This window comes from Argopecten irradians, chromosome 3, assembly GCF_041381155.1.
Source record: "Argopecten irradians isolate NY chromosome 3, Ai_NY, whole genome shotgun sequence".
Lineage (NCBI taxonomy): Eukaryota > Metazoa > Mollusca > Bivalvia > Pectinida > Pectinidae > Argopecten > Argopecten irradians.
The window spans coordinates 46,401,666-46,421,529 of record NC_091136.1 but is presented as its reverse complement, the minus strand read 5'-3'; the positions used below and the strand labels follow the sequence as shown (position 1 = coordinate 46,421,529).

General features: G+C 34.4%; 1 protein-coding gene and 1 pseudogene across 1 annotated transcript; both read left to right on the top strand.

Moving 5' to 3' along the window:
* Positions 1–2,277: 2,277 nt before the first annotated feature.
* On the top strand, positions 2,278–2,658 carry LOC138319706 (ubiquinol-cytochrome c reductase complex assembly factor 2-like). Its single transcript, XM_069262849.1, has one exon. The coding sequence runs from the start codon at positions 2,278–2,280 to the stop codon at positions 2,656–2,658; it is 381 nt and encodes a 126-aa protein (XP_069118950.1).
* A 12,788-nt stretch (positions 2,659–15,446) lies between these two features.
* LOC138319705 (uncharacterized) lies at positions 15,447–17,373 on the top strand (annotated as a pseudogene).
* Positions 17,374–19,864: the final 2,491 nt, after the last annotated feature.

The window sequence follows — 19,864 nt, the reverse complement described above, 5'->3', positions numbered from 1 at the left end:
TGTATAACCAATAAGTCCGTACTAAAGACGGGGATATAATCCAGTTGTTAAGTTAGGGTTAGAAACCTAATGCAAACTGGATTTGTATAACTTTCCGTATATTATACGGGCATTCATATATACAAGATCTAGATTAACATTTAAGAATTAAAGCGCTGACCTCCTTTATGCGCTGTCTTTTGTACACAGAGCGACACCTGTATCGGCCATATTTACCACAGGTCAGACAATAATATCTATTGTAAGTACCTGTATATAAACAGGTAAATGACAGATTCTACCTTTAATTGCATACTTTCAACACTGGCACACGGGGTCTGAGAAATTAGTTACAGTTTATATCAATTTGGATCCACCAGAATGTCCATTAATTTGGCGCTTTAGGGATGTTGATAAAAATCGGTATCTTTTTTATTCTACATGTACTATAACAATAATATATAGTAGATGTAGAATGTGAATTTTACCTATTTTTGTATAGACCCCAAAACACAAACAAATTGTTTATGAGCACTCTGGTGGGTCCAAATTGATATACATGTACTCAGAACACATGCACTGACACAACATATATAGAGAGAATTTAGCACAGGTACAGTAGCTCTGATAGTATAAATGTCCTTATTTTAATTGTTCATTGACAATTAGATCAGATATTACTTTGAAATAACGTACATTTTGATAAATAGAAATAGATAAATAATCGGTATGTATAAACCGCCGAGCCCCGATTGCAGACTGAAGGGAGAAACTGACACTTTTGCCGATATAATAAAAACTATATGGATGTCCGTCTTAGAGAAGCGATTTCCATAAATGGTCACGGATGGTATTGGATCAGGACATAAAACAAATTTAACACAAATAAAAAATTGAATGATTTCAGAGGAAAATCGATCATTGTGAACTATTTCTTACATATTTTTGCCAATGTAGACTAAGCAATATTTGCATTACATTCAATTGTATTGATTCTAGACTACTAGCGTATCATAACCTCAATCATTTTAAATTAGATTCAATAATCGAGTAAAATATCCAAATATTCTGACACATTATAGGCTTCTTTTTAATAGGCTAACGACCAAAGAGACAGAAGAGTAAAATAAGCACCAAATCCAGCGAACAGAACTTTATCAAATGCCTGTTAACGAAGGGTGGTTTTATATATGATGTACTACATGGATATCTCCTCAGCTCTTTGAACGGAATTATATAAAATGTATCATCCTAAATAGGCATTGGTATAGGATTTTAACGTACATGTGTACCTGGGTATGACACATATATTCATGAGTATCTCTGATCTAGTAGTAATTCTAATTATAGGAAATAATCTACCGTGTACCTGCAATATACATACAATCATATACCACAGACATCATTACGTCCTATTTTAGAGTTTTAATTACAAAACAATGACGTCACAATGGATACCTACATTATATATTGTGAACTTGGGTGCACACTCTATAACTCTGCAAGTAATATGAAAATATGGAATAGTCTAAATCACTGGTAACTTTGATAGGGTTTTTATTCTCTGAAAATATTATTTTCTTGTGCAAACAAATCGTCATATGCCATAAGACATAACGCCACGTATTATTCTGCTGTTATGTCGTCTTTTTATAAAGACAATGCGCAGAAGAACTCATTGGCTTAATATATTTATGTAGATCAAGACTGAAAGACAATTCAAGTATTCACTTCCGTATAGAGCTAGTAGTAAACCAGCATCCTAAAATCAGCATGAAGTTTCGTATCATTTTCATTTAAGTAAACTTAAGATGCTTCACTTCCATTGCAAAACGGGTCACGGGTGTACATTTTCTTTGCCTACAATGTTGTGAAATCTGAATTATTTAGTTTAAAAAAAAAAAGAAAAAAAAAGTTTTTATTCATTTTATTTATCTCTATTTTAACAGACCATATAGGTCACTTACTTGAAATGGACCGATTAAATAAAAAATGTATTTAAACATAATATTTCTATAACAAACAGGAAACAATAGATCATTCATTCATAGAAAGACTTTCTTTCATATTCTAATTGTGGAATGTTCTTAAGAAAATGGGATATCAAAATAAATCGAAATTTTCATAAACCTCGGATTCGAGAATCATTTTCACACTCTACATGCGTAGGTCTACACGTGAACGGTTTTTAGCAGCTGTAGCGGTATGAAATGGGTGCTCTTTATAATAGATACGGTTAATAACCACCATTTTCTCTTAGAGTTGTCTCCCTTCAGTAGTTACAAAACAACCGGCACGATGGCTGCACGTTCCACACTTCAGTATCGGTTATTTATGAAGATTTGTGATCAATGGCCGTTGAATCCAACGAGAAAATCCAGGGATATAGCACGGTTTATTCGAAGGAAAGGCATGTATAATTTCAGGGATTCAAACTCCTCACAGTTGGATTCCGAGGTCTGCCGCAATGAACTTGACAGTCTGCAAAGACTCGTTGACAATGTTCACCGCGATCAGTGGCGACCGAGACCTCGTACGGAAGGATGTTCGGGTCATCACCTGGAAACTATCAACCAAGTGTTGTCTGATGAGTCGGCTGAACTGTCAAAATTGGGAGATAAAGGTGTAATAAGCAGAAACCTTGAGGCAATGAAAGCATTTATGAAACGGAAGAGCTGACTTCGGGATTCCACGAAGACGTCGTAAAGTGTATGTACTTAACGTGAAGAACATCAGTCTAGCGACTTTTTTTTTATAGAAATAAGTGTTTAAGTGTCAACATCGGAATGGAGTGATGATGTATAGCCACACGCGTGTGATATGACAGATATGTTCAATATAATTGTGGACTAAGGGAGGTAACTGCGATAGTGATGTGAAGAGAACTTGTATAACGTTATGCATTATCATTGATATTATTTGTGTTATTTCAAACGCTAGTTGAACACTGGTCGCATACGACTTGATTACCACAATGTGAGATGAAGGAGGCGGGAATTCATTTTATTTGATATTAATAACATGCGTACGAATAAGTAGAATAAAAAGAAAACCCACGTAATTCTACATACATATACATGTAAGCCTACATGTACAGTGTAGCTAACGATGCTTTTTCATAAGACAATTTTGTATTATTAAGTTAAAGACAATATATAGACGATAGACTATATGACTTATTTTCTTTATTTCTTTCCGCTCCGTAACAAGGGAAAATACATATAACGTGTTTGAACAAGGAAAAATACATATAATGTGTTTGAGCTAGGGAAAATACATATAACGTGTTTGAACAAGGGAAAATACGTATAATAATTTTGAACAAGGGAAAATACTTATAATGTGTTTGAACAAGGGAAAATACATATAATGTGTTTGAACAAGGGAAAATACATATAATGTGTTTGAACAAGGTAAAATACATATACATGTAATGTGTTTGAACAAGGGAAAATACATATAATGTGTTTGAACAAGGGAAAATACAAATAATGTGTTTGAACAAGGGAAAATACTTATAATGTGTTTGAACAAGGGAAAATACATATAATGTGTTTGAAATTAACCTATATGATTGATAGCGCTATAATTAGCCTATAAAAGGAGCAAGAGTCCCTGAAGAAAATACCACAATCTCCCAAAATTAGACTGGCCACCAGACTCTAAGTTGCTGATAAGACTTTCTCAGCAGAGTTCTTTACTAGATTATCTCCCCCTAGTTTAAAACTTAGAATCAGGCATGTAGTAGAGACAAAAATAATCAAGCCAATTTTAGTGATTTATTTAATATTCTAGAGACTGGTGGCCAGTCTATCCCAAAATATGCACCACGCATTTGTATATTGCCCTCGATGTTAATAGGATGTTATCTATAATCGATCTTTGCTTTCAATTTAGATATTATCATTCTGTTTATTTGTAGGAATGCCTATGGTTTGTTCCGTGAAAATCGTTCTTTGATAACACGTACATCATCATGTGGACACACATGACTTTACATTTATCAGTTTGCCTCCTGGAAAACAACACCTTTAATCATGCTCAGCTGTTACCATTAGGCCTACATGTCGCAAACCTGGTCTATTAAAATGCAATTAGCTTGAATCAAACTTTTGAAGATGGTTTAATTTTAACATCATGGTAAATCACTGATCAATTTAATATATTTAAGTAATCACGAAAGTCATTAAATAGTCATTAAGTTACAGCGATTAGGCTTTCTAGCTGTTTGTCGATAAGTTCTCGACTAGGACCATATGTAGAATACGATTTTACCTATATATGATCATAAAACGTTTGGTTGATCGGGTGATGTAGTGGCAAAACCGCTCACCTTTCTCTTAACCGACCAGGGTTCGATCCCACCCTTTGCGCATTTGTAAATACTCGGAATATTGAAGGTGATTTGCATACATTGTATCGCAATCGATGTAAAATATAAAGTTTATATGAAAATAAACGTCTGAGATAGTCTATGAAAACTGGTGTTTCCGAATTGATATCAACTATAACTAATTCTCATATCCCTGTGATAGAGATTATATACACTTCTGACGACGATGGCTATTGCACAGGGATCTGACAAATAGTTACAGTTTATATAACTATGGACCCACCAGATTATCATAACACCATTTTAGTCGTTTCAGAGGTCTAGATTAAAAAAAAGTAAATGTCATACTCTAGATAGAACTATATTTGCATTCACTTGCGGCTTCTACTATATAAAAACTAATCAAGGCAAAATGAAGTCAATTGTAGCATTAAATTGCCTTCTTGTGGGATTTATGGTCCTATATTTATCCCAGGATTGCAGACAAATTGAATAACGCGCGTTTACGCGTTATGATTAGAAGGCGATTTAATGCTTATATTTCCGTTTTTTGTTTTTTTAAGCAAACCTGTAATGTACACTGTTACCGCTATTACCAAATCAAATTCCCCGCTGTCCCCGTCAGTGGAGCCTCTTCTTGTGACGTCATATATTGTATATGTAAATCCGACGTCACCAGAACCCCCGACGTCATTCTTGGTAAAAATAAATAAGTCCATGGAAATAAACATAAAATCAGTACACTTCCAATATTTTAACCAATGTGTTTCATCTTTAGGATATTTAACATTTTAAAATCATAACTGCAAAAGCTGTTGTGCAAATAACATAGAGCAAATGTTTTTTTTTATATATATATTGAGGTAGCATGCAAGTATTTACAAAAATGCGCATTGCATCATTATTAGTCATGACGTCGTTCAAAACGATGTCACAATACATGTTAAGCTGCACCAATGGAAGTTATAGGAGAATTATGATCTCGTAAATTTCCCTTTTGGTTGGTAAACTGTAACTAATTGTCCGTTATCCCTGTGGCACAGCCTACACGTTTTACAAGAGACTTCAGAGTAGTCACTATTTCAAGAACTGAATGCAGATATATCATAGTATTTAATAAACCATCAGAGATAATGTGATAAGAATACCTATTAAATAAAGCATCGAAGTCTCTTTTTTTTAATTTCATCACGTATGATTGTGACGTCATGATAACGTCAGATTTCCGCGTCATTCTGTGACTTTTTTCTTCGTAGAGATATTAATTAGTTTGTCTTTGTTGTTTACTTACTAAATCAATCTTCATGATTGGCCGATTCTTTTTCTTCATAATTATTTATAAGCATTCATAACACTATTTTTCAATTTCATCTTTTTTATGATTTTTCTTTTGAAATTAAACTTTTGTGAGAGTTCGCTACCTATGAGGAAGAATAAGCGGCCAAACAGAAAATCGGATATGTAAGGGAATGAATGTCTATGTATACCGCTCGGCTAGAGAGAACTTCTCTTGAGCTCGATTGGTTGAGCGTCAGACTAGTAACCCAGAGGTCCCCAGTTTGAATCCTGACAGAGGCAGTGGAAACATGTGCTCTGTTACAATATGAATATATCTAATTTTCTACTATTTCTATTGGCTTATACATGGTCACGCCACGTTCAATTTATAGCTGATTGACTCGGTGTTTCCATTTTTAGAAACACCGAGTCAATATTCATTTGCGAACTTCATTGTCCAAACGCTGCATCCACAGGATAGCGTTAACGTTCTTTGTCCAATGCTTTTCTTGTAATCAATATGCATATTAGACATTGTTTGTATTTTACATTTGTAAAGAAACGACATATATATTATCTTATATAAAAATTAAGGGTCATTAATTATTTTGGTCCATATGGTGCTATAACGTCCTTGTAGAATTTAAAAAAATGACCTCGGTCATTATGATACGAACCTCAACAAAAGTCCATAATTGTTATATATTGAAAAATAAGATCAGTCTTTTGTTCTCTTTATTTGATAATATTGCAATATGTGCAAATGATAACATAGAAAACCGTTGGGTCTATGTGTTTTTAATTTACTGATTGATTTAATTTAAGCTGTATAAAATGTCAAAATATAACACTATCATTCCCCTTGCATACGGGGTTGCTACTCGAACGTGTCTATCACTCTAATTGTCTCCCAATTCTTATAATACTAACTGGCACAGCCTGTGATAGTATACTCTGTTAAAGTATGAAAAGACAATTATATTTTTGGAGCGAATAACCTCTTGGAGCATACAATTGAATTGTATCGGTTTAATTAAAACAATCAGTTTAAGAAGTATTGGGATTGCCAAGTGATATATCAAGTTTTCTGGGTTTCCCGAGCACCCTCTACTTGGGACTACTCTTCCACTGCAGTGCTCCTTCAACCCTACAAGAAAGGGGACTCAATAGGCAAAAGTTCAGAGACACATTGATGGTAAAAACAGAAATTGTTACCCTTCTTTTGGGGGGGGGGGATAGGATGTTACACAGAACGAATTGCATTGTACACTTATTATAGTATAGCATTTCATACTACTATAATACGTTTACGTATTTCTAGATTTATACTACTTTTTTTAAAATCCGCAACATTTCGTTGTTTATTATCCTTTTTCGTATCAAATCTACAAAGTCGCATACATGTAAGTTTTACCTTAGCAAATTTACAACAAATCTTTTGCATCGAAAAAAAAAAAGTTCAACACCTATCTCTACGGTCGTCATTTTACTTAAGTGACTGATCACAAGCCACTGGTCAGCATCTTACGCATCTTACATCCAAACAAGTCGATACCGCATACCATGATCGCAGCTAGATTACAGAGGCATGCCATGTTTCTCTCTGGACACACCTACAACATAGGAACACTCATAACCACGCAAATACTGATAGACTCGGCAGACTTCCTTTGAACACTCCTGGTGACTATACAGACACCTCATCTTTGTTCTATACCTCACATATGTCGGACACACAAGTACGCAAGGAAATAATGCGATATCTAGCACAGGGGGCCAACTCAATGAAAATGGATAGTTGTCATACATTTTTTGTATTTGGTGGATGGACTGATGAGTACATATGACAGTCATGTGATTTTTTTTTTCGAAAAATACGATATTTGAAAAATTATTAAAAAAATCGGGATATTTACTATCTCTGTTTATAGTAAATATCCCGATTTTTTAATAATTTTTCAAATCTCGTATTTTTCGAAAAAAAATCACATGACTGCCATATGTACTCACCAGTCCATCCACCAAATACAAAAAATGTATGACAACATCCATTGTCATTGAGTTGGCCCCCTGTGATATTTAGTACTGTGGAAAGTATTGGAGGCTGTACATCCATGTGACGATGTGTACAAACCCTAATTCATTACCACACTTCAGTGCTAAATGTACATCAGAATGTATTATTATGGGGTAACCGAGTTATCTGATATACCTTCAGATATACCTGATCCTCGGTCTGTTTAAGCTGTAAGCTTCTTGACCACCTTGACATTTTCTGCATCAATGCGTTCAGGGTTGCGCATGCGCATTGGTTAAAATCACTAAGGTCCTTAACATGGTTAAAACGTTCCACTCTGACTCTTGTAGTAGTGTATGTACAAATAAAAACACGTCTTGCAAGTCCAAATTTCCACTTATAAATCTGAATTGTTTCTGTTGAACTTCTTCATTTAAAAAAAAGTCACATTTCTGTATCAACAGCAGTTAGGGTTGAATTTTAAGCCTTGACTTGAAGATGTTCAATGATGGTGCATTTGACACTTCATTTGGTAAGCTATACCAATCTTTAATAACTCGGACACCAAAGGAGTTCTCCGGTAACTCTAGATCAAAAAACATCTTAGCAAAACTTGCTAAAACCTTTCTTATTTCTTTAGCAAAAAAGAAATGTTTTTAGCAGAACACACCTAGTGCCCAACAAAGTCACTTTTTGTCTTTTATAAATTACGATATCTACAATAGCGCATAGGGCAAAATTTGCAATGCTTTTAATTGCTTAAAGTAAACTTAAGAAAATAATAAAAGAACATTTTCATACTCTTCCATATTTCCCTCCCTGTTCCTCAAGGCCATTATTTTTTCAGTGTAACTGTTGGAATGACAAATGTTTAGGAACTTGAATTCCACCTTGAATTATATGGATTTGATAGCTCAGGTATTTAGAATGAAAAAAAAATGAAATTACAAATTTATTTTCTTTCTTCAGCCAAATAACTGGCTTAGCAAAAAATGCTAAAATGATTATTTTTATTTTAGCAATTAGTGTCTTCCATTAGCAAAATGCCCAAAATGCTATCCATAGAGTGAACACAGGAGTTTTTTCTGCAGTTCAACCTAGAGTGTTGTTCCCTAATTTTGGAGTTGTTTCCTCTTGTCCTGTTGTTTTCCACAAAATCAAATATATCCTTCCCTGAATTGTCAATATCTTTAAGAATCCTATACACTTGAATGACGTCGTACCTTTTTCGTCTGTATTGAAGTGACGGAAGTCCCAGATAATGTAGACGTTCATGGGTAAGAATAATCCTTAATTGATCTTACAATTTTTTGTTGCTCGCCGTTGCACATTTTCTATTGCTCTTTCATCTTTTTTGTACATTGGGTTCCACATAGACACAGCATACTCCAAATGGGGCCGAATGATGGATTTAAACAATGTTACAAACATTTCCTTATCCATATACATGAATGATCTCTTCTGTTATCCGACCAATCTATTTGCCCTTTTCACACTCTCTGCCACCAATCGGAACACCTCGCCCACTTCTTCGAACATAGGCTCGGACCTAACTGTATGAATACACATGAAAATGATGTATTTTGTGATCCGCCGGACATCGGCCAAATTACCGCTACCCGTAGGACTATATCATAGAGGGTTGCCTCCCTTGTGAAACATACAGCGTTATTTTTGTCTGCTTCAAATCTCTATATGTACCACAAAGAAGAACTTAAAGTTAAAACAAACTCCCTGATTTATACTATCTAAATTTGTGTTTTACAAGACGTATGAGATATATTTATTGGAATGAACATGAATGCTCGAACAAGAAACTATGAAGTGTTTTAGAAAATTTATCCAACGGTAACCTTTTATGAATGGAATATATGACTTAATACATTATACTTCTTTGAAGAATGTTCATAAATTGTACCTTAGTTCGTGCGTTATTTATACCATTAAAACCGCCGACCAATGGTATTTTTTTCTATAGTATAAAAAACAGGAGCGGACGAATCAATTTTTTTCAGTTTCAAAAGTTACATACTTTACACCATTACCGCCATTGAAAAGTTTGAGCTTCTAATTTTACTTCAAAATAAAAAATGTCAAAAATAATTAATTGCTTTCCCAAAAGTCCATAGCACTATGTCCTATATGGAATAAAGTACTGATAACGCATGCAGCATTTAGTAAAATATACTATTTTACATATTTTTGTGTTAGTAAGACATACATTTACATGAGTAAACACCATTTTTTTTTCAAATGATGTGTATTGATTATTCTCTGTCGGCGATGGAGCATCTTAAAACACATTTGTACCGAAATATCCATTTATTTGTGTGGTGACTGTTCCAACTTGAAGACCTGATAAGATACATTTTTTTCATATGAAAACGATATAGACAATAATCTAATTTGTTTACATGCTTCATCCGTGATTCCGGTCGCGTGGCATTATCAGTTCAATTAATATATCATTAAAAATTTAATTCCCCATAGTTAAAACTTTTATTCCTCGAATAAGAGATACAGAAAATGAGATATAAATACAATGTATATATATATATACACATGAACATATATACGATCAAGGAAACATTATCGTAATTATTACAAACTCCTCTTCTGATTTTACTTATTAGCCATTATAATCATACATGTACAAACAAATTTACTAATACTGCAGCTATTAATATACCGCTAATTTCATTAGTTTGTAATCATGGTTTTAAAGAAGTTCATAGAATATTCAAAACCTTTTGAATGATATCCTTAATCATCATTTTAATAATACGTAAAGATAATACAATTACATGATACAAGACATTCACTTTTAACAAAATTGGTGATGTCCATTAAAAACACATTTTGAGTCCGATATCGCTGTTTGAAGTAGCCACATGTACCCCATTCCTAGCATTAATGTACCATAAAGACGCTAATTGATTACCACTTCGTGTTTGGTTTTAGCTTTGTGTGGCTAAGTCATATTAAATCTAGAAATATACCTGTCTCTCATATCCCTACGGCCCAATAGTCCGAAGGCCAGTTAGTCCTAAGGCCCGTTAGTCCGAAGGTCCGATAGTCCCAGAACAGATAATGTATCTGGAATTTATGCGAACACGGTACTCAAAATAAGACAAAATACTTTGTAGTTAACTTGCTAAGATATAAGAGACACGGAAAATGCTATTGAAAAACGAAATGTAGCGAATTTTAAAAATTGCGAAAAAGATCATAATCTTGAAATACGTTAACGTTTATGATGTTAAAGAGTATATACATGTACATTGCAATCACGTTAACATTTTCCGAGAAAGTAATATTTTGGAACAATTTTTCATCATTTTAGATAAATCAAAGAAAGGGGGAATGAGACGAAAATAAAAGTCATTAGTCGTTAAATTGTACAATATAGCGACGTACAGTAACTTTCAAGAGCGGGACGCGTGGCAGAACGGACTTGTGTGTAAAAAAAACAACAACACACACAAAAAAAAAACACAACACACAAAAAAAAAAACCCAAACATACCGGCCCCTCCTTAAATCAAAAAAGTTATCTATATATGTTGCAATTGATGGTTCACAAGATCAATTGCATTTATGATTTAACTTTTTTTCTTATTTTACAATAACTCATCTTTCGTTACCACAAGAAATTTGAAGATATTACAACTATCGGACACTACATTGTATATTCAAAGTAGGGATACGTAATGAAAAAACCCTTTTTATAGCATATTTTCTCTACCATTATTCCTAGCGTAGATTTTTTAAAGAGACTGTGCAAAAATTTGATTTATGCTAAATTATCATACTACCGCTAGATAAAATTCAATTCTAGACATTTAGATATATACTTTTAGATAGTATAGGTTTGAAATATTGAACGTAAACGGTTGAAAAATGAATAAACAACAAAGTCGTAAAATTTTTCTTGAATTTTAATTTTTACATTGATGACTCTAAATAACGGAACCTTTTGAATCAAGGCCTGCTGTTTGACCGTACACCGCCAAAAGGGAGCGACTGAGTCATTATAAAAAATGAGGCAATTAATCAAATTTCTAGTTGTAATCTATATACAAAATCAAAGATACCATCATCTATAACTCATGTACAGTAGATATAGATGCAGTCGAGGAATAAAATACCTCTTATAGCCAACTGATTTACGTTGAAGCGTGCTACCATGGGCGCCGCCATTTTTTCCGAAAGTAGTTCAAAATGATTACTACTTAGGTCCGAGGCTAGTTTCGTAGAAAATGACGAGGTGATCCGATTGTCTCTGCCACGTGTAAACTGAATTTTAGTTCACTGTCAAACAATACTCCCAAATCTTTCTCCTGGTTGCTTTGTATAATCTCTTCTCCATCCATGTTGTACACATGCTTCATATTATGATGATCGAAATGGACTGACTTACATTTCCCTGCATCAAATTTTAATTGCCAATTTCTTGACCAGTCGGATAGATTATCCAAGTCCCTCTGGAGTTTTAGACTATCTGATACACTGTTGCGCACATCATATATCTTCGTATCGTCGGCAAACATCTTGGTGTTAGTTTCTACGCTGTTTGGTAGGTCGTTGATGTACATTAGGAACAAAACTGGTCCGAAGACACTGCCCTGAGGGACACCACTTGTCACTTTCGACCAACCAGAAGTATCTCCATTTACCTTTACTTGTTGTTTTCTGTCCTTTAAGAAATCTGTTATCCAGTTATGCACATTTCCAAAGATGCCAAAAGTTTTTAGTTTTCTAAGAAGTCTTTGGTGAGGCACTGTGTCAAAGGCCTTCTGGAAGTCCAAGTACAACATATCAACTGAATTACCGTTATCTAATTTCTTAGTTATATCATCCAAAACTTGAAGCAGCTGTAATGTTGTAGTTCGTACTTTCCGGAATCCGTACTGGTTGTTATATAGTAGGTGGTGACGTTCCAAATGGTCCATTACACTGTCTCTTATGATTGATTCCATTATTTTACAACAAATACAGGTGAGGCTAACAGACCTATAGTCACTGTATGGTAACGGGATCCGGCCCCGGTTGTTTGGTATCTACTTCCGGAAAAATCGTACCCAAAAAAAGATAGGGGTACATGCTAAATCGCTTCAAAAACTCCATATTATTTCATTTATTTATCGACACCTATCAAAAATTAGAACAGTGAAAGCGTGAAATTTTAATGTCCCACAACAGTATGTGAAAACGAGAATAAGGTATCTTTTTTGTATCCAAACATGAAACCTGGATCGTATTTCCGTACAAAATTGAGAAAAATGCGTGAAAATATGAAAATATCTCATAATATCGGATGCATTTCATGAAGATCAGTTGTTGAATGAAGAATTAGGTTAGAACAGAAACTATCTACCACTTCAAATTTATCGTAATTACGTCCTTTGTGCCATAATCGATGGTTTTTAGTGAACATGTTATGACTATAGTGTACGTGTTTGGTACGCACAACATTCCGGTTTGGTATAGCCATTAGTATACGGTTTGGTATAACAACCTGGTTAAATTTAAATCACAAACAGGGAGCCGCAACGCGTGGAATAATCACCCGCGCTCCACAGTTGGTATATATATGAAAACGCAAATATCAAGCGGAAAGTAAAAGTTATTAATGTACTTGTATTAATGTGTGTATTGTAAAACTGAAAAAAAAAACCAGCTGGTGACAAAAATAAACAGTAATTTGGTATTTTTGACTAAGTTATCATGGTAACAGAAAAAATAGCAAAAATGGAAGGTTTGCAATAGCAAAACGCACATCTAGGGCTCTTATGTGATATTTATTCACAATAAAACGCGTTTCGCGGGGGATAACTAAATCCGATTGACAGAAGGAACGAACGGACGAACGATCAAAGGACCGAACGAGCAGAAAAGGAACGCACGAAAGATATATATTATAATTTTTGGTTTTTTACCATACTTCTTTCGTACGAAGCACTTTATGGTTTAATGGGTGAAACCTATGGACGTGTGTGCACAGACATTTTAACAGACGGAAGGAAGGAAGGATGGACACGTGGTACCCATAGGCTCAGCTGGATATATGATATGCTTGAAGGCAGACAGATATTTTCAGTAACCATTAATTACATACAATGTAAAAAGTGCAAATTTATGAAAAATAATGTAGCCAAATTTTCTGTTTATTTATTATTCATATATTCACACTCTACCCTTGTACCCAAACCCCATTTGAGAAGGAAACCCCCATTACTGAAGGAGAAATTTTATTTCCGTAACAGAAGTGCTTTGATCGCGATCAAATCTACTATTATTTCGTTTTCTCTTTTTGTTTATAATTTTGAACATACATCTAAGATAACACTATTTCCGTTAGATCGTTCACGAATATTACGGACATTAGTGGACCCAGCACGGATCCCTGAGGGATTCCTGATGATTTCCAATCGGAATGCTGTGTAAATAGATGTAGTGCAGTTGAACAACCGAAATATGCAATATGACACCACAGTCAGTAAATTATGGAGAATTGGATATAAGCTGTTGAAATGAACACTTGAAGATAAAATCGTGGAGAGATTATAATGTTAATACATTGGTATAAAAAAATAGAAGGACACGCAATATTAGTTTTATATGTATAAAATCCTTATCTGTAAATAGTAAACAAAGATAACGTGTCTCCTCCCCTGGGGGGACAAAATAACATAAAAAAAGAAATAACACGAGTAAAAATTACGCATGATTATGGAAGTATTAAAGTGTCTTGACTTGTATTTAAAATTGGGTTTACGTATGTATGCGTTTTTGGTCTTGGGCTATTTAGCCTATCGTTGCCACAATGAATCCGGGTTTTATGAACGCAGATGGCGTAGATATGTACAATTATATACTGAACAGTAAACCACTTAAAGGCCCACTACCTTTCCGGAACAAAATTTAAAGGTTTCTAAAAATCATAAATAACATAAGAAAATCTATATCGGATGGCCGAAGATGAGGTTACAACGCCAAACATATGCAAGTTATCCTGCGTAATATATGATAACCGTTGGGTTTCATCCCGCTATTTTGCCTTCTGCTGCCCAGATGATAATCAACTACCGCGCGGTATTTAGCACACGACGGCGGGAAACATAAGACGACCGCGTTATGAAAATTAACATTTTATTTTATTTAGTGTGTGTATCGAGGCTCCAGCGAGTTTTTCCTCCATCCAATCCATCTGTGAAGCTTGGTATTTTTCGCTTAGCTCCCAGATACAAGGTAATTTTATCCATACTGGGAAAACTCCCAAAATTTAATTTATTTAATTGGTATTATTTTAGTTTTTCAACGCTCACCAGGCATCTGTTAGTAAAAAACGATAAATTTATATCGGAAACATTTTTATTATTAAGTTATAAAATATTGTTAGTAGCGTCTGCTATGATTATATGGGTTTGCCCCGAGGAGAGCCCACGAGCTCTGTCCCAATCAGGTGCCTCCGAATTTGGGGTGACGTAACCCCCAAAACATTCTTGGGGAAAGCCCCGACCAGTGGAGGTTTAGTTGATGTACTCGATTTAGTTTTGTAAAATCATTAACTTATCATATTTGTATTCAATGTTAATATATGTTGAGTCAATGAGAAAATTGAATTCCCTTGATACATGGGTTTTGCTTGGAGAAAAGGTCATATAATCACAGATTTGTTTGATAAAAACCTACAAATAAGCAGTGTGTATTTCACAATAATGCTTCGTGCCATTCCTCCACCACACAAAGAAATACTTTTACCATATGGATTAGGCATGAGGATCAAGAGGCGTATTAGTACTAGGAACAAAATGAGGAGTACATATGAGACATCGAGATGCGCTTAAAAGTACGATTAGCGTTAAAAGAGGTTACAGTGGTAAGCAAGTGTGAACAACCACCTACTGAAAGTGGATCGAAATGGAGAGAACGGAGCTTGAATGAACTAAAAACGATAAGAAAAAAAAAAGAAACTACCATTAGGGTCCCCACTGGTACTTACATTTACACGCAGGAGGCTCCCTGACATACAGAAGATCCTTCATATGCATAAAAAACCTCGTGATATGACTTGAACAAACTGAGGATTGTATTTGGATCAACCGCCTGTTTACTCGGCATTCTCCGTTAGAAAAGACAAGCCAATATGTGTGAATTACACGGTTGTTGGCCTAGTATAAAACCAAAACGTGAGATAAATAATGTAGACGGCTGTTTGTGATTGAGCATAATATGCGATCAAATGGAGAAGAATGGCTGTCTATGACACAAGCCGTTCACGGGGAATATAACTCCGCCCCAGTACACACATCCCCCCCCCCCACGCAAAATGTTCCACTAACGATTTTTGTAATTGTTTTTGATTTTGTAATAAGTGCAAGTTAACTTGTGTATTGCTAGTGGAAACCGGAAGTTCGGTGATAGGAAAGTTTCAGGGAAGCAATTTACGGGATGGTGCGTTCTCTGCGGAATCGGAATATAAACCAATAAACCGACATTTCTGGAACCAAATACGGAGACCGATGTTGAAGATTGCGGTTATGAAGACATTGTCTAAGAATATTGAAAGGATACCGGGTGTTTACACGAAGAACAGTGGATAAGGTTGTTGGACACAAAGACTCCAAAAGGATATAATTGTAAAAGGAAGTGTAATGCAACAGTAAGAAATTTTAAAAATCAAGATAGCAAGATGGTGACTTGATCATTAGACTGCGATTCATTTCCAAGACGAAGGCTATGGTAGCCGAAAATTTGGAACAGAGAAGGTTGATATTAGGTATAATTGTAAAATAAAATAGCAAACACATATCCACTAACACTGAAATGTTTTATACTGATATCGTCAGACTCCATTAATTTAATCTAATTATTTAGAGGGGAAGTTTTGGGACACCGTTTTAGATAATATTTTAATACACCCTGAACATCTTGATTATACATTGTAGTGCAGTGTGGTGGTCGTTCTAAGTCAAAAGTTAACTATCGATAGTAAATTCATTGACTACTCATAATACTTTGCAGATGTGAATATTTCTTATAACGATCATTATATTTTCTATTTATAGGTCGTTTGTGTTCATGAACGTCACTGATCATATGTGAATTAGCAACAACGGCACAGCATAGTTGCAATGGACATCACAGAGGAGTCTGTCAAAGCCAGATTACCTCACGACCGGGGGGTAACTAGAGGGACGGAAATTGTCCTTTAAGAACGCGATAGGAATCCAAAATCTGTATTTCATAAGATGAAACAGACGCTATCAGATATTGTATTGTTTAGTTAGAAGGCGAGAAGTTTGTTCGCGAGTCCGAGCCTGCTTGCTGTTTGCCCTTCGGCCTGTATTTAGCATCATGCATTACGTCAGAGGTTAAAGAAAAAGAACCAGGAAAGAGAAATTGAACTCGCCTGTGGAAAAAAAAAGCAAAAGACATCGATGAAATATTGAAATTTCTGCATCCGGGGCATGGATGATAATTTAGAGCAAGGGCATTTGTCGGACATTTAGGCTACTACCGATCGCTGAGGACATATCAAGCTGGGAAAAGCTTACTGAGAAATGCGAGGATACCATTCTTGAAAAGGTTTTGTGAAGGCAAATTTGAATAGAGATAAAGGAAGAATTCGTCGTGGTGTATGTGTTTACAAGTATGTGCAAGATACGGTTTGGAGAAATCTCTACAAAATTGTCACACAGAAGTGTTCGAAAAAACCCAGTGTTGGTGAAAAAGTGTCCGAAAGAGTGACGCTCTTCCGTTAGAACGTTAAAAAAACCGCGTGTTTGAGGAGGAGACTTTCCATCTGTGGAGAAAGAGCGAGAAACCTTCCTCACCACTAAAGATCGTCTGGAAACGGTCAAAGGTCGCCTACGGCCCATCATACAAACCACATGAGAAAAACCATTGTCGCTGTCGGGTTGAGCTCAAAACTCCGCTCCAACATGCAGAGATACTGTACGTACTGTTCACGTAACTGGTGTTCTGATCATGTAAGTTCAGAATCTTATCGAAGTTCTTACTGGTTCAACTGCAATCATCGAGTCGGGTTCACTGTGGCAAACGGATGGTCTTTTAAAAGCTTTCATTGAGTCATAAGATATATTTACGGTATTTTTAGACACTAATACTAAAAGTATGCGGGGAAAAACCATTATATAAAAAACAGTAAAACACGTAGGATATTTCAAAAGCCATTTAAGACATATATGTATATTCACGATATCATTATTCTATTGTTTGCATTATTGCGGTGTCAACAAAACACGATTTTTTTAAACGATTTTCTTCGTCTGTCCTATTTGATTGTTTTCTATTATACAAATGACATGGCTGTTAAATATGATTCTAAAGTAAGACAATCTAGGGCCACTTGTGATTACCTACATGTACATATTAAAGAAGGTACGGCCGTTTCATTGTAACTAAATATGATTTGTAAAATTTAATCAAGCTTTAAAATGGAAAAAATATGGCAATTACAGACCGATTAAAGCTTTTCACTTATCTGATGCGCTTTATAACCCGACTATAAGAACCAGTGTAGTCGATGAGGGACCGCTTATATGAGGGAACTTTTGTAATACATTTTTAGATTGTTCTATATTAAGTTTTTTCCTGCGTATCCTGCCAATTTATTAACCTATGAAAAATTGTGTTTGTATTGGAAACGGATTTTGTATTCAGTAGGAAGTGGAAAATCTCGGTCAATAAATAAAATATTATTCTAAATCGATTATTAGCGTTTTACTTATATATTTGTAATTAAGATCCATGTTTATTTCTAATTGCACCGTCTTGATATTGGTAAATAATAGTTAGAAATCCGTGTAGAACAAAGAAAACATATACAACAATAAAAATAGATATTTCAATTGGTCTTTGTTTAATGAGTTTTTCCTAGATACTGTTAATAGTACATGTACTTTAACTGTGATTATGCAAGATGTAACGTTTAAAATAAAATGTAACGACAGTCAAAACAAATTCAATTGTTTTTAAAATAACAAAACAATATCAATCAACAATTAATCAAAGTGATTGATATTAAAAAAATAACAACATAATTGATAACCCTAAACAAAATAATCACTGACACAGTTTTTCAATTGATAGACCAGTCGGTATACAAGGAACTCAGGCAGAAAAGTTTCCATTTGACACAAAACATTGCTGTCCCAGTGCTCAATGTTATGAAATCTTCATTATGATCGCCTTGGACTAATCAGTATTAGATTAGATTTTTCTTATTACCAACTTTCGTGACTCGTTTTATGTATTAATCATAAATTCTAATATGAATTTGTAGGTCTTCCCTTAGTTCGCTTAAACGCAAATAAAAAGAACATAATAACACATGATTTTTACGTGTATGATAATTATAACGATCGATATCCCAACAAGATCAATTATACTAATTCTCCAGAAATGAAGGGACTATTTAGATCAATATTATGTCTTATAAATGATAGAAATGATCTGGGCGATCATTTTAATTATTTATTTGTGAGGTTCAATGTTTTTGATCAGAAAACAGACTATACATTCTCTGTGGGTGAAGCATCATTGTTCATATTTGGCACGTGGATTCATGAAATAACACTTTTTTTGATAACAATAATCATAATCATATGAATATTTGAAAATAGAATATATCTGCAATCACATCTGCAACTTAATCGATACTATACCTATAGATAATTATCTGTAAAAATTGGTAGATTGACGAATGGAGAGTATTCTCAGTATTTTTTAAGTCTGTTCCAAATAAATATCTTAATTATTCAAAATAATTATTATTGCATTACATATCCATTGTTTGCCTCATGTACATCCGTGCCTGGCCGCGTGTCACATAATACACGTGTAATGATAATCTGATACAGATATTGTAAATTTATCTCTGTCAGTAGAGGTTTGATTTGTTATGAATAAATATATATATACATCACTATTAAAATCCTCTTACAGCATGCATTATATAGTTTTTATCGTAGAATTAAACTGTCTTGTTTTTCACAAGAACTCATTGCCGATATTCCATGCACGTACTTTTTAAGTACACAAAAATTTTCATTAAATTTCAGTAAAATATTTTATATAACAAACTCTGATAGCACAATTTCATTAAAGCACTATCAAAAATCCGCTTAGAGCGGAGTATGAGTCAGTATCTACAAGTATAAGTCTGGTAATTGATTGTGAAGCCAATTCCATCGTGTAACCCGATAAACACATTTATCAGGATATTTGGCC

Coding starts and splice junctions, on each gene's coding strand:
- LOC138319706 (XM_069262849.1), top strand. CDS start 2,278: ATGGCTGCACGTTCCACACTTCAGTATCGGTTATTTATGAAGATTTGT.